This window comes from Delphinapterus leucas, chromosome 10 (genome assembly GCF_059928025.1).
Source record: "Delphinapterus leucas isolate spDelLeu-1000000601 "Yukka" chromosome 10, BTC_Dleu_Yukka2, whole genome shotgun sequence".
Classification (NCBI taxonomy): domain Eukaryota; kingdom Metazoa; phylum Chordata; class Mammalia; order Artiodactyla; family Monodontidae; genus Delphinapterus; species Delphinapterus leucas.
In genome coordinates, this window is record NC_143138.1 from 38,526,635 (window position 1) to 38,552,651 (window position 26,017).

General features: G+C 49.0%; 2 protein-coding genes and 1 long non-coding RNA gene across 24 annotated transcripts in view; 2 read left to right on the forward strand and 1 right to left on the reverse strand.

The window, feature by feature from the left end:
* LOC149748209 (uncharacterized) overlaps positions 1 to 4,536 on the forward strand; it is a 48,466-nt gene extending 43,930 nt beyond the window's left edge. Inside the window, exon 4 of the long non-coding RNA XR_016394646.1 lies at positions 67 to 4,536. This is a non-coding gene — a long non-coding RNA (uncharacterized LOC149748209). The remainder of the gene's footprint in view (positions 1 to 66) is intronic.
* The window catches only part of BRPF3 (bromodomain and PHD finger containing 3), a 103,131-nt gene extending 84,773 nt beyond the window's left edge, over positions 1 to 18,358 (reverse strand). For all 19 annotated transcript variants that reach the window (XM_089918825.1, XM_089918819.1, XM_089918836.1 and 16 more), the window contains exons 1-8: positions 16,908 to 18,358; positions 13,452 to 13,608; positions 10,975 to 11,106; positions 8,505 to 8,633; positions 7,899 to 8,211; positions 6,858 to 7,160; positions 4,524 to 5,033; positions 1,556 to 1,649 (exon numbers count right to left, since the gene is read on the reverse strand). In XM_089918825.1, coding sequence (XP_089774951.1) covers positions 1,556 to 1,649; positions 4,524 to 5,033; positions 6,858 to 7,160; positions 7,899 to 8,211; positions 8,505 to 8,633; positions 10,975 to 11,106; positions 13,452 to 13,608; positions 16,908 to 18,358 — 3,089 coding nt within the window. The remainder of the gene's footprint in view (positions 1 to 1,555; positions 1,650 to 4,523; positions 5,034 to 6,857; positions 7,161 to 7,898; positions 8,212 to 8,504; positions 8,634 to 10,974; positions 11,107 to 13,451; positions 13,609 to 16,907) is intronic.
* Positions 18,359 to 18,373: 15 nt separating this feature from the next.
* The window catches only part of LOC111178739 (uncharacterized), a 42,912-nt gene continuing 35,268 nt past the window's right edge, over positions 18,374 to 26,017 (forward strand). For 2 of the 4 annotated variants that reach the window (XM_089918854.1, XM_030759357.2), the window contains exon 1: positions 18,374 to 22,327. In XM_089918854.1, the coding sequence (XP_089774980.1) occupies positions 21,174 to 21,992 (819 nt within the window). In that variant the 5' untranslated portion in view covers positions 18,374 to 21,173 and the 3' untranslated portion in view covers positions 21,993 to 22,327. Of the gene's footprint in view, positions 24,185 to 26,017 lie in introns of all 4 variants that reach the window. The other 2 variants (XM_089918853.1, XM_089918852.1) reach the window with 2 other exon arrangements.

Consider the following 26,017-nt stretch of genomic DNA (forward strand, 5'->3'; position numbering starts at 1 on the left):
CTGCGATTATATGATTCTAGTCTAATTAATAAGATCTTCCTTTATGTACTTACCCCCACAATGTAGGAAAAAAGAAAAGAAAGAAAAAGAAAAAAATCCCTGTAGTTGAAGGCCTGAATCTCCTGTTGTAAACCGCAAAATTCTACTGAGAACCACTGAGCTAAAGAGGAAACGCCTTCCAAGGGCATTGTTCCCACACTGAGCAGGGCCCCAGAGAAACTGGTGGCTTTGGCATGTTCTGCAGAAAGGTAAGCAGTCTGAACGGGCAGGCTAACCAGAGCCTGGCCTGGCTTGCTCCTTGCAGCTCACAGCTGGGAAGAGTGCCCTTTGTGGAGGGAGGGGCCGAACACACCTTCTACCTTTAGTCAAGGACTAAGAGGGGACAGTTTGATAACCCCACTCCTACCCCACCCCAGTGAACTGGGTTTCCAGGCACCTTATCTTTGAAGGGAGTCAGGAACTCCAACCCGGGACCGGGCTAGAAGCATCCTGTATGATTTTGAAATCTCTGCCTCTTCTCTATGCCTGGTAACTGTGTTTTCCCATCCACTCCTCCTATATCTCTAGAGCTGTAACATGGAGGGAGACAGCTACGACATTTCTGAGGCTTGGTGGGGAAGAAAATCTCTAAGGAGCCACTGAAAGCTGGGCCCTGCTACAGCACGGGAGCAGTCCAGGCCCAAGGGGGCATCTGGGGGCCTCCAAGAGCCCAGCACCAGTGTAGAGTGAGAACCCAATAGAACCTACACCCAGCCTGCCTTTGAAGCACTTCAAACACAGACACATAGTATTTTGGTGCTGCCCTGGGACCTCTCCTCCCCTGCTCTGAACCCAGAATCCATCCAGTAGCCATGTGGAGGGACCATGAGGTCAACCTTCAGGACAAGTCATTCTTCTTTTGTGGCACTGAAGGTCTCCCATTTCCAAGAGTCCCACACTCCCTGGTGTCTTGCAGAGCATACAACACAGAGCAGAGAGATTCAATAAACTCTTAGTCGTGGAAGAAAGTTGAAGGTTCTGGCCTCGGAAATCCTCCCTTCAGGTGAAAGAATGGGAAAAGAAACCCATCCCTTCCCAGCTCAAAGATGGTAGAAGAGCTGGGGCCTTTGTCAGACTAAAAGGCAATTCCAAATTTCCTATCTGTCCATTTCTTATTCCTACACCACTGCTATGATGCCCCGAAAGGCAACGGGTGAAACCATGTCTATAACTGGGTTATCTAAATGGGCCAGGGGGTGGGTGGGGATTGGCTCAAATGTTAACTTCACTGGGCAATACAGAGGGTGTCCCCACCCTCTGGAGCCAAATTCAGATCTACAAACCCTATAAAGCATCAGCACTACTCCTCCCCCCTAGTCAGATCAGGCCTGACAGTCAAGGGTCACAACGTTTCCTAGGAGCTACCAGAGTCACAGATGAGAGGCTTCAGGAAATAACAGGGGTGCGGGAAGAAAAAAACTGAGATAAGCAGGAGGAGGTTCAATCTGCAGCTTAAAGGAAAATAAATGGAGAGGTGGCAGAGCTGCAAACATGGCTTTGGGACAAGTGTTCTTACCTGCAAGCTTCAAATGCCAGTCCACCACTGAGACCCAAACTACATTCTGAGTCAGACCCGCTTTCAGTGTGTTTTCCAAAGCCGTTGGTCACACCTGCCAAGAACACACAAAGTAAGCCTGAGTGTAGAAACCCCCCTCCCCTGACACATGCTGCAGTGTGAGGCAGCCACCTTGGGAGGGCTCAGCAAGGAGGGATGGAGAGGATGGCTGGTCCCTCCTCTTGGGAAATGGGTCTTGGGTGGTGGAGAGAACCTGATAAAGGTTTGGGGGAAATGTTGGCTAGGGCAGTGAACAGACACTGCATTTACCTTCCCATCCTTCTGGGTTTACTTGAAGGAAAATAGCCTATAGCTCATTCCAGTTACTGTCATTTGACTACAATGGGAAATACCAAGACTTCCTCACTCCGGCTTGTTCACAAGTTCCTGGATCTGCTTCTAATTTCAAGCCTCAATTATCAGGGAGTCTCCTCTGCCTCTTGGGAAGCCCACCCACCTTGCCTCTTCAGATAAACACTCACACACCCTATCCATCACACAGCTGGCAATAGCTAGCTTCATTCTTTTGGGATGGTGTCAGGGGAGGTTGGAGCCGGATAAGGACTGTGTCAACCACACCCTGAGATATCTAGCAGAGCTAGTCAAAGTTGAGGATGGGGGGAACTTTTCAGCAGATCTAAGGCAGACCAGACCTTCCTGGGATGATGGGGAGTCAGATTCCCTGGGTTCTAGACTGGGCTCTGAAATATGGGTCCCTTTTCCTCTTTAAGCCTTGGCTTCTACTTTCGTGAAGTGAAGGTAATACCTTCTTACTTACGGAGGATGCTATTAAGTATGAATGAGGGAAGGTCTGTTTACAGCAGGGAGCCCTTCAGAGGCAAATGAAGACTGTCTGGTCATCCCAGGGACAAGACTCTCACCTGCCATGAAAGCTTCAACTCTCCTCTCTATCTATCCAATTCCCAACCACCATCCAGAATCCCACAAGTCTGATAGCTGAGCCAAGAGCTCTAAGTCACATATACCTTAGCCAGAAAACTGTGAGGCAAGTCACACCTGTAAGAGCAGGTGTCTGAGCCAACATATCTGGACCCTAACCTGGCTCTGCCTCTAACATCATGACCTCAATTTAAATCACCAAAGCCTACTGTGCCTCATCTATAAAGGATCAACACCTGCTTTTAAGAGAACCCACTAAAGTTGTGCAAAAATATTCCTGGGTACCAGGTAGCTGGGATGGTGGAGGAGAAACAGATTCTAGCCCCCAAGCAGTGGGCCCTCTCAGGTTGGATGAGCCTGATGTCTAGACCTATTTCCCAACAGCAGGATTTTTCATTTTTAGTGCTCAGTGCTGTTTGGCTGTGCCTGATATAACTGACAGGATGACAACAATAACTGCTACCAACTACTGCTATATACCAAGTGCTTTATATAGGCTACTTCCAATCCTTAGAGCCACACAAGGAAGGTGTCACTAGCCCCATATTAGAAATAAGGAATAGGCTCACAGAGGTTAATTCATATGCCCCAGGATACACAGCTAGTAAGAAGATGGGATTTGAATTCAAGTCTGCCTCAAGCTCTTGACTCTATATAAACACCCTACTGCCCTAATACAGGGAAGCTTGGACCAGACAGGAAAGGAAGGTACTGCTGGAAACAAAGTATTAGGTAGGAAGACAGAAAAGCAGAGAAAAGCATGTGCTGACCACACAGCCCAAAGCCACCATGTAACAGGACATGAGGAGCAAAAGCCAAGAGCAGGCCCCTCCCTGCCAAGTGAGCTGGCCTTCCATATCCCACCAAGACTAAACAACTGTCTGGTGATGGAGGCCCTGCATGTCCAGGTCCACCTTGCCCACAGCATTGGCTCCTGATGCCCCTCTTCGCTTTGGAGAGGGAAGCCCCTCTCCAAACTGTCCCTCACAGGGACTCTGACCTTGTTTCTACACACCTGGGCCTGAGCCCTTTGTTCCTTTCTAGTCTGTCCTCATCCCCAGGGCCAGCTTAGGCACTGTCTACTCATGAAGCCTTCCCAACTCCCCCAGTTCCTATTCCCTGAACCTCTAGCAGTGCTGTCACCTGACACCTAACCACAGACTGTCCAGCACTGGGGTATCTCTGCACCTCAGGACACCATCTAGTCTCCCCACTGGATGGTAAACTCTCAGATTTGGACCTGGGTCTGATTTACTGCTCCCCAGTGACCAGCTTGTGTTGGACATGCAGTAAGGACTCTAGTGACAAGCCCCTATTACTACCTCTGAGACCCCATCTCCTATGATCCCTTGGCTCACTCTGCTGTGGCCACACAGGTCCCCTCACTGTTCCTCAGACATGCAAGCATGTTTCCACCCCCATGGCCTGTGCACTTGCTAGTCCATCTTTTTGGAACGTCTTTTCCCCAGATACCCAAAGAGCTCACACCTTCAGCTCCTTCAGATCTTTACTCAGAAAGCCTCCCCTGGCCACCCTCTTTAATAACACCTCAGCATCCCCTCTCCCCCGCTTCCCTGCTGGACTTTTCTCCACAGCTTCTAATATGCGATACAATTTACTTATTTGCTTTTAGTCTACCTCCCCTACAAGAGAGGAGACTTGTCTGTTTTATTTATTGATTTTTCCCCCTACACTTTAGTGCCTACAATAATGCCTGATATAAATATCTGATGAATAAATGAACTAAAATGAAAGTAGGAACCATTTTATCATATATAGCTTTATATGCTGCTCAGGGCCAAAGAGAGCCCCAGACACAAGCTGGCCCTCTCAAAACACTTGCTCAAAGCCTATTTCCCCAGGCCACTACTCATGTACCAGGCCCAACTGTGCGCTACGGAGCCCTCAGTGCTACTACTGGCATCCACAGGGGCCATTAGGGAGGCAGCTGACTGGGGAAGGTGCCGGCTGGCAAGGCAAAGCAGGAAAGCAGATGAGAAGTAGCAAGAGAAGTCACAGGCGAGGTCACCTGTCTCTTCCCCCTGCTGGGGGGACCTCTCCCCTTCGCTCTCACTACAGCTCCTGCTCCTTGGCCGCTTCCGGGAGTGCTGTTCATCCTCGATGCTGGTGGGAGACGCAGGAGAGCCCACTGCGCCATGGTCCTCACCATTCTCCAGGGCCCTGTCTGGGCTCCTCTGTAGTTTAACCCCATTCTTGGCCTTCTTGAAGAGGACTGATGTGCGACGGCCCACGCCACTGAGTGGGGCGCCTGCGGGGGATGTATCGGGGGTCATGAGGGATACTCTATTAATGCCATTGTCACTGAGCAGGTGTTGCAAGGGCTCGTTCCCTAGCTGCAGAGGTGATTTTTCCAAAAGCTCATCTTCTTCCACTTTTCTTGGCTTTGGGAATCGGCTTGGAGGTTTGCTATCATTGATGGGTTTCAGAGTGGGGGGATCCGGAGGGGATTCTTGCTCAGACAAGGAAGGCGCAGGCCCAGTAGGCTCCAGGGTTGGTGGGGGAGGCATTTTGGAGTCATCTGTTAGAGAAAAAGAGAACCTGCTTGAACATTTTAGAAAAAGTCTGCCCCTACAAGCCAGATAATGACACTGATAACTAAGAACCAAGAGCATAGGCTATTAGAAGGTTTGAGACGCGTCTCAGGTCTAAGGTGAAGAGAAGGTAGGACTAAGTTGTGTCTACACTAGTAGTTCTAAACCCAGGCTATGTATTAGTTACTTAGTTTCTTAAAAATTCCAATGCTGAGGTCCCACCCCAGACAAAATGAAACCAAATAGCTAACGATGGATTTTTTTTTTTAAAGCTTACCAGGTGAGTTTGATGAAGTCAGGGTTATAAACCACTGCCCTACACCCAAGAAAGCCCAAAGCCCCCTGCTTAATCAATAATTAAGTAAGTCTCAGCCTCACAGATTAGGAGTCTACAACTCTCTTTAGACCCAGGTGTTTTCCCATCTGTCAATGTATTTTGTTTCATATCACAAGTGAAGCAAGAAGGACAAGCAGAAAGAAGCAGCTTACAGATATGAAAAAATGAGAGCAAGGAAGTTAAATCAGTGGTTCCCGAACATGTCTATTCAACCTCCACCTTAAAAAATGACACTTTCGGGGCTTCCCTGGTGGCGCAGTGGTTGAGAGTCCGCCTCCTGATGCAGGGGACATGGGTTCGTGCCCTGGTCCGGGAAGATCCCACATGCCGCGGAGCGGCTGGGCCCGTGAGCCATGGCCGCTGAGCCTGCGCGTCCAGAGCCTGTGCTCCACAACAGGAGAGGCCACAGCAGTGAGAGGCCCGCGTACCACAAAAAAAAAAAGACACTCAAAACAGAGCTCAGATTTCCCTAATCTGAATTTCTGGGAGATGAAGCCTAGAAATTTTTTGAAACCTCTAGAAGCTGCTGCAGCCGGTCCACTGGGCATGACTCTGCACTGCCTTAGCCCAGGAGTGGGGATGGATACGAGTGGCATGCTGACTGCCACATGGGAAGCTGGGAAGGGTCACAATGGACACGAAGCCCTCTAATGATAAATCTGACCTCTCCGCCACATCCCCGCTCTCCCCCAACCTAAAATAAAATGGGCCATTCCCTGCAATTTGGCCCCTTTTCCCCTGGAGATAATTCCCAACCTTCTTGATTGTGTGGATGACAGGCCCTCCTGAGCTACAGGCTCAGATCCAAGGGCTGGTAAGAGGGAGACAATTCTATCCCCAAAGAAGCGGAGAGGATGGAAAGCAACTCAGATAAGGCACCTGGATCTCTGAGAATCACTTCCCCCAGCTGTCTTTTGCAGTTCTGGGCTTTTCTGCTTGGGGTGGGCCTGTAGACTTGGCCAGCTGGGGTCAAAGCCATGAGCCCAGACCATCCTTAGGGTCTTTCTTTCTTTTCTGTTCCCCCACACCACAACCTAACCTGCTCTAAGAGCCTCTCTACATAATGGTATAAGTTGAACTAATATGTAACTGGTATGTGCAATATGGCCATACCAGGTGCAAAATACTGAAATACTTCTTTACAAGTTAGTAAACAGCTTCTGGGCCACAGCACCTGAAACTCCCTGAACCCACTCGCAGTCCAACAACTAAATATCTGCATCAGGGGCCCTCAGGAGCCCCTCCGATATAACAGCCAACACCTACTCTGACAGATGAACTCTGGTCTCTACGTATTGTTAAACATTTTGAGTATCATCCCTGGGTATGCATGAAAGTGTGGCCCCTCCCAGGGCTTTTGCTTGCCCACGAGGGTCACACCTAGAGTTGGGGAAGGACGTTCCCACTACGGGATTTCAGCTTAACCCTCCCTTACCCTGGCCCGCAGCCCCCGGCCTGCCCGTGACTGTCTCACCTCTGTCCCCATCGTCTTCTGGCTCCTCCTGCGGGGCCTGCTCCAGCACAGCCACATCCCCCCAGGGCCCTGCTGGCAGCTCCCCATTGGACACAGTCTTGTTTAGCGATGCCAGCTGCGGTGGTGGCGGCTGCGCCAGCTTCTGCCGAAGGGCATTGATCTCCCGGCGTAGCAGGCGGACACGGCGGGTCCGGGCCCCACTGGACCGCATGGCACTCACCAGGTCCAGTTTTTCCAGCAGCTCCTTCAGCTGCACCTCTGGGGACAAGTGGGCCCGGTTCTCTGGGATGAGGATGTTGTCCACTGCCAGGGAGAAGGGAGGACAGAAGAAGGGGCTGAAGGACCTGACCAGCCCAGGGCAAAGGGAAGGGCAGGGGCCAATTCCTTCAGATGCAAAATATTCTCCTGGAGTGCCTGGGCCAGTGGCTTCCAGCAGCGTCACTGTGGGGCCTTGGCCCTGGCAACACTGCTCCCAGGAGACCAGCCACAGGGACAAGGTCAGAATCTGGGAAACACCTGCAGGAAGCAGTTCACAGTCACGATTATGGGCTCCGTGGAGCAGGCACGAGGCAGCTTGGCAATCCCCCGGCCTGAGTGACTGTTTGGCTGCTGCCATCGAGAAGCAGAGAGCAGGGGCAGGCAGAGTAGGGAATTACAGAGGCAATTCCATTTTTCTGATGCTCTACCTGCACTCTTCTGAATGAGCCAGACATACACCAGCACTGCACTCCTGCTGCCCATGCTCCAACGCCACACAGAGGGAGTCCAGGAAAGAAAGACCCTTGGTGAATCTTTAGCTTTTCAGACAGACAGCTAGTACCTTATTCCCCTTATCCTACTATTCAAGAAGTGCTCAGGGAATTAACTTTAACCCTCGGAACTATTCCAGCCACAAGCACATGTACCCCAGCCTGTGCCTATCCCCAGCTTTGCTCCTGGAGTCCACCCTATAGCCCCAAGGCCCATCCTGATCCCTGGCTCTCTGGGCTCTATCCCTGCGCCTCCTCCTGGCCCCTCTCCCTGCCCGTCCAGGCTTCTCACCGTCTTCCCAGGAGAAGCGGTAAAAGTCCTCCAATTTGGGTGACTCGGGCAGGTGGGTGCCCCTCTCGGGGTCATAGCCGATGTTCTCTGCCTGCCGCCGGGCGTGCCGCAGGATGGCCCCTCCCAGGTCCCGCAGGCGGACAGCTGCTCGGTGGAAAATTGTGTCTTTAGCATTATACTTCATGCAGTTGGTAACTATAAGGTTAAAGTCCTCCTCAAACTCCTCCAAGGTGCCGTACAGGTGGGACTCCAGCTTCCGCCTCATAGTAGAAAAATCCATTGGCTTGGATATGAATTCCAGGTAATCTGGAACCTAAACATATAAAACCTGTACAATTACAACAACCATTTACTAGCCAAACAGGCGCACCCTTCAGCGGCACTCTTGCCACCCCATTTTCTGGCTTGGCCATGCCAGGCTCACTCATAGCCCCAGGGCCCTGGCCCACCTTGGCCTGCTGAGCCCTCACCGTGGGCAAGTCTACTAGCCTTGCCAGACACCCCCAGGTTTTGTACACCCTGTGGCCCAACCCCTTCCTAGCCTACTCAGACCCTATTTCCATTTCAGGCAGGGCTCACTGCTCAGGAAGTAGGGGGGGAACTTGCCTCACTCAGGTTGACAGGCTCGGCAAAGATGTGTGCGGGATCCTTCTCCTGCAGCAAGTCCAGTGTTGTCCTCAGCAGAACGTTGAACGGCATAAGCTCCAGCTCCATGGCGGCCTGCTGGACCTTGACCTGTGGGGGAGGTGGGGAGAAATCAGGACACCCCCCAAAGAGGCACTGAACTTTTGCTTGATAACTTGACTTTTGCCAGTTGTGTAAAACAAATTTTCACAAGATATTAAGCTGACCACTATTTGAGGAGTTATCACTGAACTTTTAGCCTAGAAATAATCATACCAACAGCTGCCACTTTGTGAACATTTCCTATGCATTCAGGCTATATCAAAACTTACAGTAATAATAGTTAATACCTTTATAGTCCTTACTAAGTGTCAAGTAATGCTCAAAATAGGTACAAATGAGGTATTTTACAAAGAGGAAACTGAGGCACGGAAGGACTAAGTAAGTGACTGGCCCAAGGTCACACAGCTAATAAGGGACAGATTGGGATTCACAGTGTGTGCTTTTGACTACTATGCCACACTGCCTTTCTACTTATATTACCTCAGTTAATCATCACAATAACCTCGAAGGAGAAACTGTAATTATCTCCATTTTACAAATATGGAATCTGAGGTTTGAAAAGAGTATGATGAGGAGTTACTAACCCAAGGTCACCTGGCTAGAAAAGAACAGAGACGGGACTTATACCTAGGTATGACTTAGTCCAAGAGGCACACTGATGATATAAAATGTCCCTTGGGCCAGAATTCCCACCTAATTGGCCCTTGGACCACCTAGGTCGGCCTAGGGTGACCAGGGCCTCGAGGCTCACCCCCTTGGGTGGCAAGTAGCCTGACATATTTGCAGCAGTGTGCTATACAAATGTTATTTTCCATGTGTGCCCTAATGTAAAAAGGTTGGGAAGCCGTGTATTAGACTACAAGTTCCTGCCTCTTGGCTACATCAAAACAAATGCCTGCCTGCATCCCCTGCCTGCTTCCTTTTCCCTTACATTTCTCTGGACCAGAAATGGGAAGAGAAGCTCAGCTGTGGGGCCAGGCCTGGGACGGCACAGACAGTTTGATTCCATAGACAAGGTCCTGAGATGTCCTCCATGCCCACCTGTGCTAAGTATAGCAAGAGCTGCCCAGTCTCAGTGGTGGAAACTCGGGCTACAGGACCGTGAGAGAAGGGCTTGTGCTGGGGCTGAACAGTGAAGCAGAGTTCGGAGAAAGAGAGAAAGAACATCTTTAACCCAGGCCTCTGAAGCATGAGAGTAACAGCTGCTATTCCTGGACCAGAGAGAACAGTTTTGGCATTCAATTAATAGTTTTTGCTCACTGTCATGTGCAGAGTGCTGCCGTAGACACTTCAGGGAGGCAAAGAGTATCAATAATGATGATGATGATAGCAGCTGACACTTCTATAGCCTTACTATGTGCCAGGCACTGTTCTAAGCTCTTTATATACACTAAGTCATCTAATCCTCACAACCTTATGAGATGGGTTCTATTATTACCCCCATTTTATAGTCAAGGAAACTCGAGGTATAAGGAGATTAAGCAACTTAATGTCATACAAGTAGTAAGTGGCAGAGCCAGGATATAAATGCAGGCTGTCTGAATAAAGATGCAGACGTAGAGAATGGACTTGAGGATGGGGGAGGGGGAAGGGTAAGCTGGGACGAAGTGAGAGAGTGGCATGTACTTCCATACACTACCAAATGGAAAATACATAGCTAGTGGGAAGCAGCCACATAGCACAGGGAGATCAGCTCGGTGCTTTTGACCACCTGGAGGAGTGGGATAGGGAGGGTGGGAGGGAGAAGCAAGAAGGAGGGGATATGGGGATATAGGTATACATATAGCTGATTCACTTCATCGTACAACAGAAACTAACACAACATTGTAAAGCAATTATACTCCAATAAAGATGTTAAAAAAGAAACAAAACACGCAAGCTGCCTGATGCCACAGCTCATATTCCTAATTCCTAGGCTACACTACCTACCTCAACATTCTCCATGCTCAGAGGCTTAGAATCTCTTTGAACAGAGGTTGGAAAATTTAAATGATTCAAGACTATAAGTGTTTAAAGGCCAAGTGAGAAACCCCAGAAGCTCCCAGTTCAAAGGTGATACCCATAAGAATGGCTTGAGAAGCTCTCCAAAACATAAGGCCAGGCTCCGCCCCCCCCCCCCCCCCCCAGATATCCTGAATGAGAAACTCCAGGGATGGGCCCAGGCATAAGATATTAAGCTTATGCCTGAGGCCACCAGGAGCTAAACTCCCTAAATTCGAAGCCATCAGCAGCACCACACCCAACGCAGAGTAGGCAGGCCTTGGAGCCCATAGTGCTGGGCAGGAAGGTAAGAAAGCTGACACCAGGCAGGGTCTCCTGGGTCTCCTGAAGCCACACTGACAGTAGGAGAAAAAGATCTTGAACAAGAGCCCTGGGGGCTCCTCCTCACCTGCTCCCGCTTGAGCTTTTCTCTTTTCCGAATCAGCTCAATCAGCAGCCGTGCCCGCTCCAAGTCGTGCCGGAGCTTCTGCCAGTATTTCAGCTCTTCCTTCACTGCATTTGTCTTCTCGTCCTGCTCCCGCTGCAGGAGGGAAGGGAAAGGATAGAGGAGCTGTGGGCCTCCTTCCTGCCCAAAGTCCTCTCCCTGCTCAAGCCTCTGGGGCCTCAGCAGGTAAGAGCCCCATCCCCTTCCTGGACCCATGGTCCCAGAGAGCCCTTCCACCCCCTCTACAACCCTTCCTCCAGTGCTTCCCCAGACTTATAACAATGTTTCTTCACTATAGCACAATAACCATTGCTGGGGTGAGAGCTGGGACTGCTTCTCCCTACCCCCAGGGACACCAGAGAGCAGCTGTGCATCCTCAGGGCTGGAAAGAATTTCAGAAGGAAACTAATAGACACCTCAGGGTGGAAAGAATTTCACCCTAGAGCTTCGACTTGGCTAGAAAACAAAGCGAAGTTTTTACTACGAGCTTGTGCTTACTGACTTGAACATACTTTAAAACACCACCATCACCACCAAAAACGTGATTCCTGCCCTAAAAGTGGTTACAGTGTAGTTGAGGGAAGAAAGAGGCCCAGGGTTTGATACGTAAGGGCACAGCAGCATAAAGACAACAAAAACTGATTGGATAAACTGAATATAAAATGCTAAGAGGACATAAAATAGAGAAGATCTCAGTGGACTGGGGTTAGGTCAGGGATTCCTGGGGCGAGCAATCTTACTAGGGTTTCACATGTAATGATGCATGTGGATGAAGAAAGCAGTAAGAAAGGCCTCTTTTGGAACTGAAGGGACCATAAAGCAGAAGTATGAAGGCAGAATTAGTGATTCTTTGCTTGTTGAGAAAAACGGGCTGGCCAGAGCAGAGAAACTGGAGAACCACAAAAGCCAAGGAAGACCCAGGATCCAGCTGGCAAGAAGCTTCAAATGGCAGGCAAAAAAGCCTGGACGTGGCCTGCCTGGCGAGGGGGAATTTATTCCGGAAAAGGAAATGACAGGATGGAAAATGGTTAAGTGTGTAAGACAGTACCAGCTGTAAAGCAAAGAAAGAATTAGAGGCTGGAGACCACCTAGAAAGCTACTGCTGAAATTAAGGGGGCATGGGTGAGCAGGGTAGCTGTGGAATGGAGATAAAGGGCCATATACTGATAAATCCCCCAAAACAGATCAGGGGATGATTAACTGCAGCTCCTTATGGAGGAAAGAGCCAAAAGTAACTCCAAGGTGGGCAACATCTGAGGTCAGGAGGAAGAAGCTTCCATAACAGTAATGGGGAAATACATTTACGGAGATGAAGGAAGATAATGAATTCAGTTTCCAACATCTGAGTTCAGGAAATAACATCTACACGGACATCTATAGTTCGTCTGCCCCAGAGGGACTGAGGGCAGAAAAAAGGGAGGGGACAAGACAAGAAACCTGGAGCTACTGCTACACAGTTATTGACAACTATGAGAGTGGACAAGCTCTCCAAGCCAACAGGGAGGCAACAGAGCCCCTGCGAGTGTTACCATTAAGGGGTAAGAATTAGGATCAGCACAGGGTACAGTCAGTGGGGTAGAGGGGGTGGGAAATGGTGTCACAGAGAAGCTGTAAGACAAAGTGATCGTGGTGTCAAACGCAGTCCAACAGTCTATAAGGTGAGAATCTGAAGAAAGACTTGCTGGGCTGGAAGGGGTCACTGATGTTCTAGAAGAAGCTACAGGGGAGCAAGCAGACCATTTCAAGGAGAAATTGGATATACACTTCCCCTTCAGGACTTCAGTTACAAAAGGCAAAAGTAAAATCAGACAGAACAGAGGGCACCAGAGTCATGGGAAGGCTTGCCTTGTCTCTGGAGTAATGGTGTGGGAATATTTCAAGGCAGAAGTAATGGAACAAGTGAAGAGGCAGAGAGAACTAAATATGTTTTTTAAAAGTCTCTCAGGAGGACTCCACCATCTCGGAAAACACTAAACATGCAGCAACTCCAGTTGCTAATGTCCAAAAGATCACCCCAACTGGGCAGGCTGTGCACTACAACCTAGATGGTTAGTGTATTTTTTATGGAACATTTTTAGGCAGATGGCAGTATAGTGTCTTAAGGAAAGTATGCCTTCCTAACTTATACAACATGGTCACCTGACTCTCACTCAGCCCACTTCTTCCTTTCTACCATATCTAAAGGGTTTTCCCCACGTAGAGGGAAAGCTGGGCTTGCTTTCCACTCTCCCCTAGAATTTGCTCCAAGCCAAGCCTCTCTCACCTAGAAGGGCTGCTGTCTGGTCTGAAGAACTCTACAGTCCTGGAGGTCACTCCTCGGATGGACCAGTGATGGCTACAGGCAAAGGCCCCGCAGAGGGCTCAGGGAGAGTTGCCCCAACCATCTCTCCTTCGTCACGCTCCACCTCCCTCCACTGCCCTCAAATAACTACTTCACCTACCTGCTCAGCATTCCTTTGGGACTGCAGGTGGGAGTGCAGGCGCCGTATGAGGGGGACACCGTTCCGTGCCTGCCGCTTCAACAGCCAGTAGTTGTGAAGCCGCTGCATGAACTGGGTTTTCCTCTGAAAGGAGAGACCACTACAGATCTTGTTCAACCTTGAGTAGAGGCAGAGGGAAGTGAAAGACAGGGTCAGTGGGCAGCCCAGATTACAGCCTCCTATTCAGACCCCCTGGTTCATTTCTGAACCTTATAGAGGAAGACAGAATAAAGTAGCCAAAGCCTCACCTCAGAGAAAGCCTTGAAAAGGACAGCAAAGTTAAGCAGCTCAGATTCAGCATGGGATATTTCACTTGATTTTCCACCTCCTGCCTTGCAGTCCTGATCCTCCAAAAGAACCCTCCCCCAGGAACCCTGACCCTATAGTCCTGGACTCCTGAGACACAGGTCTGTGCCCCAACACCCCCACTCTTCTCTTGATAAAGGCAGCAAAAGAGAACAGGAACTTGCATAAGCTGTGGGCAAAGCGGTCACTATTTCCTGCCCCCTGTAGTTAAGGGTCCCACCAGACCAGGGAGTAGTCCACAGCCAAGCTGGAAGGAAAATTAGTAGGAATATAGCAGGCTACTGCCTTCTGAACCCAAATACAACCCTTTGGAGTTGTCTGACCTCTGGTTTTTCATTAAAAATCTCAGTAGCCTAAAAACGTCTAATTTTGAACCAAATGAAAAAAAAATGGATCTAAAGATGTAAGAGGATGGAGAATCTGAAAAGTCAGCTGGCTAGACAAAGAAAGATAAGTACTGTATGATAACGCTTATATGTGGAATCTAAAAAAGACAACAGGGGAATTCCCTGGCGGTCCAGTGGTTAGGACTCGGTGCTTTCACTGCAAGGGCCCAGGTTCAACCCCTGGTCAGGGAACTAAGATCCCACAAGCCGTGTGGCATGGCCAAAATAAATAAATAAATAAAAAATACAACAAGCTAGTGAATAAAACATAAAAGAAGCAGACTCATAGAGAACAAACGAGTGGTTACCAGTGTGTGGCAGGGGGGTGGCAATACAGGGCTGGGGGAGTGGGAGGTACAAACTATTGGGTGTAAGATAGGCTCAAGGATGTATTGTACAACACAGGGAATATAGCCAGTATTTTGTAATAACTGCAAATAGAAAGTAAGCTTTAAAAATTGTATGAAAATTTAAAAAAATTTTTTAAATTTAGCTGGCTAAACTGCGCCAAAAGAGAAGTCTGGAGGTCAGCGTTCAAGCCAATAACATGTGGCGGGGGAGGAGTGGGAAGGGAATTAATGAGCTCCCACAGTCTCTACCATAATGCCCAAACTTCAACGTGGGTCACATTATTCCCATGTTACAAAAGATGGAAAGGCAGCTTAGGAACATTGTCAAAGTCACTAATGCAGCTAAAAAGATGGTGAAGCTGGGCAGGATTTGAACTCATGATCTCTCTGCTACAACATCTGTGCTCCGAAATTGGTTAAGCAAGGCCTCAGTGCTCCTGTGGCGTTTCCTCTGCTTCTTCTCTTCCTCTTATTCCACTGAAAGGAAGACAATTGTGGCTAAACAAGAAGGTGGAATCTAAGAAGGATGTTCATGTTGGGCTAGACATTGCTCACCCAGGCCTTGTGCCTTTCCATGGTCAGACATTCCTGCCCCAAAGCCAAGCTTACAAAATCAAGGCCTAGGCCTTTCCCCAAAAGACAGATCCCCCACCAACACCCATGCCAAGCACACCTGCCCAGATGCAGGCAGCCCCCTCCCTCTACAACCTCTTGGCCATGGAGGGTCCCAACGGCATTTGTGCAGGTGGGGAAAAGAATAATAATAAAATAGCAGTAGCAGCAGCAGCCATCATTTATTGAGCACTTACTATTTGCCAGGCACTGTGCTTTACTTGTATTATCTCATCTATTTCTCCCAACAACCCTATAAGGTAGTTTCACTTACAAATAAATAAACTAAGGCTGAAAGAAGTTAAGTGACTTGCCAAAGATCACACAGGTAGTTAGTGACAGAAGCAAGATTCAAACACAGGTCTGTCTGGTTCTTAGCCAGCATGCTGTGCTGGCCCCTGCAAGAGACCACCTACAAGAGCAGACCTGACAACCAAAAAGTCTAGCCCCAGGGCATAACCACCCTACAGATGGAGACTAAGCATGGACCTCACCTAAGGGAGGAGGGGAGCCTAGAACAGCTCTGTGACTAGAAGGCCCGTTTCCAGTTGACTGAATCTAACTCCAGCCATGGCTCACAAGAGCCTCTCCCTCTGGATCTTGTCAGCTCTTGTGTCTTCCTTCCAGACCAACAAGTCTGGTTGCCTATTTCCCTCATACAACTCACTCCCCACTGCCCTCCAGTACTCCTTTCTCCCTATCCCTTACACCAAGAGAGACAGACAGCAGGAACAGAACCTTGAGGCATCACAAGCCCCAGCTTGTCCAGGGTCTGTCGCTTTACCCCTGGTTCCTTCCAGCCCTTAGAACAGGACTTGGCATATAGTAAGTGCTCAATAAACATCTCATTGAATGAATAATGGAGTGAACAACTTTACCTCCCGTGGCCGCAGTTTCTTCATCTGGGGGTGTGGGAGAAGGTGCAAGGACTATGTTAGATGAATAATCTCCAAGATTCCTTCCTGCTCTAACACTGTAGTCTTTTTAGTGAACATCACCAATGAGATGGGCCTCCGCTGGAAAATCTTCCCTGTCTCTTGCTTGTCTGCCAAGCTCCCGTCCCTCCAACAGTGCCAGCTATCTCTCTGATGGTTTAAAACAGGCACAATGGTTTCTCTACAGACTCGGTGGGGGCCAAGGCGGCTTAGTCACACAGCAGAGCTGAGTGATCGTCTTTCCTCTAAATCTAAAAGCTTCTCAGGAGGAGACATAGCATATCTTCCCCACATGACCACCCCCTTACACAAAGTCCCCATCACTCCCAGGACAGAGCTTTCTGGACAGCAGGTACGTATACTGACCCCTTGAAACAGTGGTTCTCAATTGGAAGTAGTTCTAGCCCCATAAGGTTACTAGAAACATAAGTAGGGAGCAACTGAGGTTGTCACAAAGACCAGGCAATGAGGGAGGGGATGCAAATGGCACTTACAGACAAAGACTAGGGATGCTAAACATCGAGAAATGTACGGGACAGCCCTAATAATGAATTACCTCCTGTCCAAAATGCCACTTGTGCCCTGTTGAAAAATATTACCTTAGACATCCTGTCACCTGGGTTTCTAAGCAACTTAAGTGTCTGTCTCACCTTGAATCAAAGGAAATACATTGCTTTGAAGGGCACAATCAAAACCACAAACCAGTCCAGGTGAGCCCAGGGTCTAAAGGAGAAGTCTAAATTTGAGAGCACAGAAGAGAAGAGGTATTCACCAACCTTGGGGAAAGAAGCCTGGCTCAGAAGCCTGGCTCACGGCCAACAGGCTCACCTGTAAGAGGGTATCTGTGGGACAGTGACCATGGGGACAGTGGAGGGTGTGTCTCGGCCCACTTCCTCTGGCTCCTTCTTGATCCTTTGCTTCAAAGTCATCTTGTTCTTCTTGGACACTCCCTTGAGGGGGCCACCTACCCCACCTTGGCCTTCATCTTCCTCCTCCTCTTCTACCTCTTCCTTCTCTTCTTCCTCCCCACAGCCTTCCTTCAGCCCTTCTTCATCCCCAACCTCACTGAGACTTCCTGGGGAGTCGCCCTTCCTCCTAGCAGTGGCGGCACCTGGCGGCGAGTGGACCTCACAGTAGGCGGTCTTGCGCACTGTGAAGATGGTGCCATTGAGGCTGGTCTCACGCATAGGCTCAATCTTCATGAAGAGCCCAGCCCGCTGTGCACACGTCACATGGAAGGCCGTGTAGCAGTTCACCTTATGGCACTGGATGGCTGCACCCAGCCCCTTCTGCTTGCAGATATAGCAGGTTAGTTTCCAGCGGGCAGCTGGGATGTTGTCGATGCCCTCAATAGGCTCCAGGAACACGGTGTTAGCAAAGCAGACTTCAGGGATCCAGATGGCACACACCACGTGGGCCCAGTGCCCATCACTGGTCTGTTTGAAGGCGCCACCCTTGTTGGGGCAGAGGACGCAATCCACGGGCCGGGAGGGAGACTGTAGACAGCAGCGGCATAGCCACTGGCCCTCGGGGATGTAAGGGACGCCATAGCACTCCTGGTGTACAGCCAGGTTGCAGATGTCACAGAAGAGAATGACGTTGCTGTTGTGGCATTCGTCATCCAGGCATACACAGCAGAAAGCATCTTCGTCAATGAGTGACTGTTGGGCCCCACTGCTTCGACTCTCCAAGTATGACTCCTTCTCAAGCCGGTCCACCAGCAGCTCAAAGGTATCTGCCGACACCAAACTGTGCCCATCTACTCGCCGCTTCTCATTTACCATGTCCAGCCAGGCAAGGTCCTCCTCATCCATGTCGTACTCTACTTCTGCATCCAGGTCTTCAGGTGGCTTCTCAATGTAGCGGTAGTAGGCAGCAGGCAGCGGGGGTGCTTCTGGTTGACTGCCTGAGTCCACCATGCGGAAGCTGGGTTGTGGGAGGTGGAAGGAAGTGCCGGATGCATGCTTGGAGCAGGACTCCTTCTTCTTGCCCTTGGATGAGGGTTTTTTGGACTTGACAGGGAACTGAGGCTGCTCACTGTTTTCCTTGTTACTATTGCATTCGGTGATATCCTGGGCAGTCAACTCATCCTCTGTGATGATCTTGAGCGGGTCATAGATGCTAATACGATGCAGACGTCCATCAATGTCCACCTCGACGATCCGTTGGGCCTGGGCATATGTCAGGGTCTCCCGAGTGGGTGAGCACTTCAGACTATAGGGGGATGGGGAGCGCCGGCCCTCGGCATTCTGCCGTGACTTCCGGCGAGGCTTCCTCATGGCACCCGGGAACCAACGAGACAGGCCTAAAGAGGAGGCCAGGAGACTGTGAGCCAGACGTTCAGGCATGCATGCATTCATTTACCCTTCCATCTGATCAAGTGGCCACTGAGCAAACTGGCTATTCCCTCTGTCTGAACATCCTGCCCCTCAGGTATCCACATGGCTTGCTCTTTCACCTCCTCCAAGTCTTTCCATAAACAGTGTTTCTCAGTGAGACCTATGACCATTCTATCCAAAATTGCAAATCCCTTTCCCCCACCAGCAATCTTTCATCCTGCTTTATATTTCACTATAACACTCACCAATTTTTACTGTGCTATGTAATTTATATATTTATCATGTATATTTGTTTCCTTCCTCTAGAATGTAAGGCCCATGAGGGGAGGGATTTTTGCCTGTCTTGTTCACTGCTGTATCTCCAGCACCTGGAACGGTGCCTGACTCCTAAGTAAGCATTCTATAAGTGTTAGCTGAATGAAATGAGAAATCAAACACTCATGGATCCCTGCCCTCAAGGAGCGCTGTCTGATTGAAGGGACAGAAAAGTAAACACAACAGATCACTACAGATCAATGCAACATGGGGAGAGAGCTAATGTTCTAATGAGGTATATAAGGCTGTGGGACAGCTAACTATGGAAAAGGGGGTGGTGGTTAAGGCTTAGGAAAGGAGTAAACAAGAACAGCATCCACTTACAAGCTCTACACATGACCTGTGGCCCCATGGGGGATCAAAAATCCACAGGTCTAGAGCCCTCTCCCAACCCATCTTACCATGATCCATGATCAGAAACACTATCCCCGACCATGCCCAGGGGTGAAGGGGTAAGGCACCTGAAATGTCTATCGCATGTGGTCTAAGGACTTCAAACTACAATGTGCAGGGTATTCTCTGCAAAAGGCAGCATTCAGGATGCATTGGCTAGTACATCTCTAAGCAGAAACCCTGGAAGCTCTGGGTGTGGTCCCAAGTGGCCTATTTGGGACCCTCACTGGACCTAAGGCCAAGGTAACTGGGGCAATATCTGGGGTAAACTCTCAATGCATCTATTACTTCAAAAGCCCCTCTCTCCCAAAATACATCCAGTCCACCCTTGTGCAACAAAGAGAAAGCTCTAAATTTTTCCCAGTGTTCACTGGGATGGAGGGAATTATGACAAGCTCACAAGGAGCTGTGGTCACAGTTACTGAGGCCATCAATACTAAGAAAGACCTTTGGAGATATGGTGCCCTGAGGTGCGGGCAGAGACTTGGAAGGGTATGAACAGGGAGACGATTTCAAGGAGAAAAACAGAATTTGTCACCTTGCTTGCAGGATCTACCATCTTTATAAAGTGGAGATGGTGATGATAATGTAGCACACTTTCACAAACTACAAAGCCCTTTTACTTTTAATATTTTTCACAACTACCTTGGAAGGGAGAATAGATATCCTCATCTCCATTTTACAGATGAAGACACAGAAGCTCAGAAAGGTGTCACTCCCCCTAAAGCTGGTAAGTGACAGAGCTACAATTCAAACCCAGATCTTCTGATCTGCTCAAGCCATCTCACTAGGACATAAGAACACCACAGAGATGCCATGGTCTGGTACGAAAAGAGGCTCTGAGGCAATCCAGGTACTAATCTTGGCCCTGTGTGACCCGGAGAAAGTCACTGAAACGTTCTGTGCCCGCACACTCCATCAGTAAAATGAAATTAATAAAATTTATTTCTTAAGGGTTGCTATTTGGTAATAAGGTATTCTTAACATCCTTATTTTAAAAGCCTTCCAATCCCAAAGTCTGACTGAAAGAAACAAACAAAAAACAACTTGGCTGAGGCACAGTGCCAGGCAGGCACAAACCCTATTTGGAACCAAAGGAAAGAGAATCATTCGCAGAAATTCTGTCCAGGTTCCAGAGACCCTTGGCCACTACATGCCTGACAAATGCCAACTCCCTGGGGGCGGCCCGGGCCAACAGACCTGCTTTATTATCCCCACCCTGTCAAGGGCATGCAGACCCTTGCAGAGGTGTGAAAATCTATCTCAACAGTAACTTGAAATGCTTCAGAAAGGGGATGTAGCTCCTCCTTTGTCAAAGCCAGGATATATTCCTCCTCCCTACCCGCTACCTCCTAGAGTATCTCTCAATCAAGCAGCAAGTATCTACAGAGACCTCTGTTGTCCTACCCAAGCCTCTAGACACTGGAGGGCCAACTCCAGAGGGGGAAGGGCTGCTGCTGAGGAAAAACGAAATGAGTTTCGCCCTCAAGGAGCTTACAGTCTAGTTTTTTGGCGGGAGTTTCTCATCCCACACAGCCCTTCCCACATACACAGCTCCAAATACCTCCAACACCCCCAGAGGTCTACCCGGCATCCCCTGAGCCCCCACTCGCCCACCCCACCCAGGTCCGCGAAGAATAAGGAGTTTCTGCAATTAAAACTGTTCCTCCTACACCCCACACGAGATACTCATGAGACAAATAAGGACCCCAGCCAAGACTCCCGCCCCTTTAAAGGGGCACCTCTTCCAGAAGAATCCTGACCCTTCGGAGAGGAAAGGAGGGAAATAACATCTCCTCACCAGAGGGGAGGGAGCGAGCGTGCCTGAGACAGACGCGGAGCCCGACCCTCAGACAGAGAAAGCTAGCGCCTGCGAACAAGCGGGGCACAGAGGCAAGCGCCCATTGGCCGCCTCACCTGCCCGTCTGGAGGAACCGGGGGCCAAGGGACGCTCAGGGGGTGGAACTCTCCTCTGACCTGACCAATTGGAGAGCGTGGCGGGGGCGGGGCTCGGCGGCTCGGCTTCCAGGGCCAGGGGGGGAACAAGATGGCGGCTGCGGGAGGGGGTCCTTGCTTTTCAGCTCCCCCCCTCACCCGCCTTTTCCTTCTCCGCTGCCACCCTGGCTCCAGGAAAGAGCTTTCGCGCCGCCCCCGCCCCGCTCGGGAAGCCCCTCGCTTCCCTCCCCCATCCCGCGCAGTCCCTGGTCCCCGTAGGCCCCGCTGCTCCCGCCCCCGTTCCGTCCGGCCCCGCTGCCGCCCCCATTACCTCAGCAGCCGGCCCGTCCCCACCGTTCGGGGCTCCTGGGCGCGGGCGGGCCGGCCGCCTAGCAGATCGGCGCGGCCCGGGGAGCGGAGCGCGGCCTCCTCCCGCGCTGACCTCCGTGGCCACCGCCGTGCCCCCTCCCGGCCCGCGCTGGGGCCCCGGCCCGGCCGCCGCCGCTCCCGGGGGAGGAGGGGGAATGGAACCGCCGCCGCCGCCGCCGCTGCCGCCACGGAGCCCGGCCGAGGGGAGGGAGGGATCAGCCCCCAGGCAGGATCCGCCCCTCCGGCCTCCCCCCCTCCCCCCGCCACCTCCACCCCTTCCCTCGCTCCCTCTCTGGCTCCGCGGGCTCTCCCGCTGAACAGGAGCGAGAGCGCGAAAGAGAGGGGAAACAAGAAAAAAATTCCCCCGCCCGTGCCCGGCGCGGCGGCGGCCGGGGCGGCGCGGAGAGGAGCGCGGAGCCGCTGCCGCCACAGGGCACTGTCCCCTGCTCGGCCTCACGGTGGCGGTGCGGACACGGCAGGGGCGCGGAGCAAAGGCGGGATCTGCGCCCGCCGCGGCCCCGGCTCACGCCGACCTGGCTCGCCACGGGGAGAGTCCGACTAGAGAGCTGGGGGGCGTTCGGGTCCAGCTGGGAAAGACGGGGTCCCTAACTCCTTAGAGTGGTTATTCATCCCCTCCCCCAGCCCTGCGGGGGAGGTGGCTAAGGTTTGGAGCAACAACCCCCCTCCCTGAGCTAGAGGGTCCCTCCAAAGGCTAAGTCAAGAGCAGTCATTGAAGACAAAACCGTTCTGTAGTTTCTTGGGGTGCAGGTGCCTGCAGTACTCCCAGAAAGTCGCCCCCTTCCCCCCGTGCTCCAGTCCGGAGGACAAAGGTCTATCGATGTCCATACCCTTCCTCAGTGAGGACAGCCGGGGAAGACCTGCCTCTGTTGTGTAAAGGTGAGCCTCATTCCCCACGAGACATCTTTCTAAAGAAACAGACTTGACTTTTCGTTGTGTGCCATCCTCTCCCTTCTGTGTTTAAAAAGAGTAAACATAAAAGAGTAAACAAAAGTTTGACGGTCTACTTAACGACGTCTGGTAACTCGCTTGTCACCATAGACATGGGAAACACTGTCTCCTTAAACCTTATTTGGCTAGGAGTCGGTTAATTTAATGCAAAAGCCGCTTTATAATAGATGTTTGACAAATGGCAACTTAAGACTTTAAGAAATAATCAGCCTGGCTTTTGCTTTGGTAAATGAATTTAAGAAGAGAAAAGGGCTCCTTTGTCACCCCTCTTTTGCCTATAAATTGGAAAGCTTACCTCATATGACTGAAGTCTTAAGCACCAGTATTTAACGATGTTTATAAAGGATGTATGGATAGACTGCCTTTAAATGTGAACATGAATGACATGTTTTGAAAGCGTTTCCTCTCCCCGCGCTGGTGGTGTAGCTTGGTAAGACTCACAATTTCTTGCTTGGTTCTGATCATTAATGACAGAGATTGTAAAGTCAGAGGATGAAGGATAAAGGCTTAGGATCCAGGTCTTCCAAATGCTTAAACTTAACGAACTGCTACTTTTGAAGTATAGATGTTCATTATCCTAAGAAATTTAAACATATTGTGTTTTGGATTTGAAAGTTTGATAAAAGTAAGGAAGCTAATTTGTATGACAAAGATGTTTTCCTGATTACATGGTAGCACCTTCTGGCAAAACGATAGCAAAAATACTTCATTAACCAATTTTTTTTTAAGAAAAAAGGACTGGCTTGTGAAGCTAAGCAAGGACAGGGCATTGTTTTGAAAGCTGTGAAGGTGAAATAGTATGAATTAACGTCAAAAGGCTAGGGAGAATAATCATTTGGAGGGAAGGTGTAGAAGAAAAGATGATTAATTGTGGAAGGGAAAGCTCCAGAGGCAAGAGAATATTACAATTACTTTTAGTTAAAGAAAAAAAAAAAAAAGAAGACTAATAGAAACAAGAACACTGAATTTCATTTCTTGTTCTTTTAAAATGTGAAATATAACCATTTCTACATATAACTAGTAACTTTTATTTCTTGAGGGATGTTCTCAAAATTTATTTAGTACAATTCCCATTTGTGGGATTGGGAGCTTTTTCCACTAAAGTTAAAGAATAAATACTTTGAGGAAAGGTATTGGTTTCCATTTGTAACAGTAAGTAAAATAATTATTTAAATGCTGTTGAAAATGCATTGTTAACCTGATACATATGATTTCCAGGTTTTTCTATTCAAAGCTTTCATAGAAGACCTTATTCAGCCTAAATGTTTTTCTTCCATTTTCAACTTCCACTTTCTTAATGGTAACTTTACAGTTGTCCTCGCTTCTATTTTTGATATTTGGAATTGGTTTCTGTTTGTATAACTGCACACATAGCCAGTTTACTATGATGTAATCTTAAATGTAACATGGGACAATTATGTCATTAAAAACAAATTTGAGGGCTTCCCTGGTGGTGCAGTGGTTAAGAATCTGCCTACCAATGCAGGGGACCACGTTCAAGCCCTGGTCCGGGAAGATCCCACATGCTGCGGAGTAGCTAAGCTCGTGCACCACAACTACTGAGCATGCGCTCCAGAGCCCGCGAGCCACAACTACTGAGCCCGCGTGCTACAACTGCTGAAGCCTGTGCGCCTAGAGCCCGTGCTCTGCCACAAGAGAAGCCACTGCAACGAGAAGCTCATGCACCACAACAGAGTAGCCCCAGCTCGCCACAACTAGGGAAGGCCCGTGCGCCACAACTAGAGAAGGCCCGTGCACAGCAACGAAGACCCAACGCAGCCAAAAGTAAATAAATTTATTTATTTTTTAAAAAACAAATTTGGAACATGTATCAAAAATCCCAGAGGCACTAAATTTAATTCACTTTAATCTTTAGCTATTTTAAATAGTTTAAATTCACCAGCCCTTGGCCTTTCCATTAAACCATATAGCAATTCAGTTCAACAGACAGAGGCACAGACCTTTGATTCCCAATAGTCGTTTTTAAAATCCTCCATTTCTAAGTAGACACTAACTTAATTTGGAGTAGGAGACTATTTTACTACTTAAACCCAGAAAAGGAAACATGAGTACAAAAAGTTTCCCCCTCAATTTTTTTTTCAGCATCTCAGGATATCTTTGTCAACAATTTACTGTTATCATTAGTTTACCAAAGCAAGAAACCTCTGAAGGGTCAGATGCAATACCCACTGGATTAATAAAAATATGTGTAATGAAAAGGAAATAGACTTTGAGTAATTGTTGAATTTTTTTTTTTTTCCCCTGCTGTACGCGGGCCTCTCACTGCTGTGGCCTCTCCTGTTGCGGAGCACAGGCTCCGGACACGCAGGCTCAGCAGCCATGGCTCACGGGCCCAGTCGCTCGGCGGCATGTGGGATCTTCCCGGACCCCGGGGCACGAACCCATGTCCCCTGCATCGGCAGGCAGACTCTCAACCACTGAGCCACCAGGGAAGCCCTGTTGAATTATTTTTAGTAGAATATTCCTTCCTTAGACTTTGGATAAAAGAGTTCTAAACCATACATAGGAAGAATATGGGAGTTTGAAATCATTGTGATATTTTTATGCTGTAATGAAAATGCTGTAAGAATATAGTTTGCTTAGAAAAAGGAAAAAATTTATGCCAACAACAGGCTTTAAATCGAATACCACACCCTCTAAATTTAATTGCATTCATTTATTCCTGTAACAGACATTTATCGAACATCTGTGTGTCCAACACTGTTCAAGTTGCTTTGGAAAATAATGACAAAATCTCAACGTAGGGCACAGTGATCATATGTAAATGTAGAATATATTTTTCTTTGCCTTGAGTAGTGTACAATCAAGAAGAAAGCTAGAAATAACTAGAAAATACATGTAGGAGAAATCCGATAAGGCAGTGAACAGTGTAGAGCCACCGCTATTCAAATGGAGGATAGGAGACTTCTTTTAGCCTGGTTCTAAATAGTGATGGATGTGAATTGGCGAAAAGAGTGTGGAATGACATTATTAGGTTGGTGACAGGGCAGCCCAGGCAAAGGGAAAACATGCAGGGAATAATAAGGAAATTACCCTAGCTGGTCTGTATGGGAAGTTGTTAAGAAAGAAAAAGTTGAATTGGATATGGCAAGGGTATAGGGATAATAAAAATAATACCTAACACTTATTTACAAGGTACTGTGCTCAGTGCTTTACCTACTGTATTTATTAAAAATCTTTGTTGCACTTAGAAAACAAGCTAGTTTAATTAATAAAGGAAATCTATTGATTCTCATAACCAGAAGGTCCAGGGGTGCATCTGGTTTTAGGTAAGGTCAAGTCAAGAGATTCAGATTACATCATCAGGACATAGTTTCTTGCAGTCTCTCAGCCATCCTGAACTAATAGCTGTGGCCAGAAAGACATGATACTCTAATGAGGTGTGGTCATTGTTCACTACCAGAACCAGAGGACACGGGCAGGAGATGATTCTCCAAAGATATAGTGGGCACTTGTACAAAGTAGGTCCAATATGCATGCTATATCTCATTTATCAATTTGTAGCTCTGTGAAATTATTATTATGGTCCCCATTATGCATAGGATAAACTAGAGCAGGAACAGTATTAGGTAAACCAGGAAGAATTTATAGTATTTG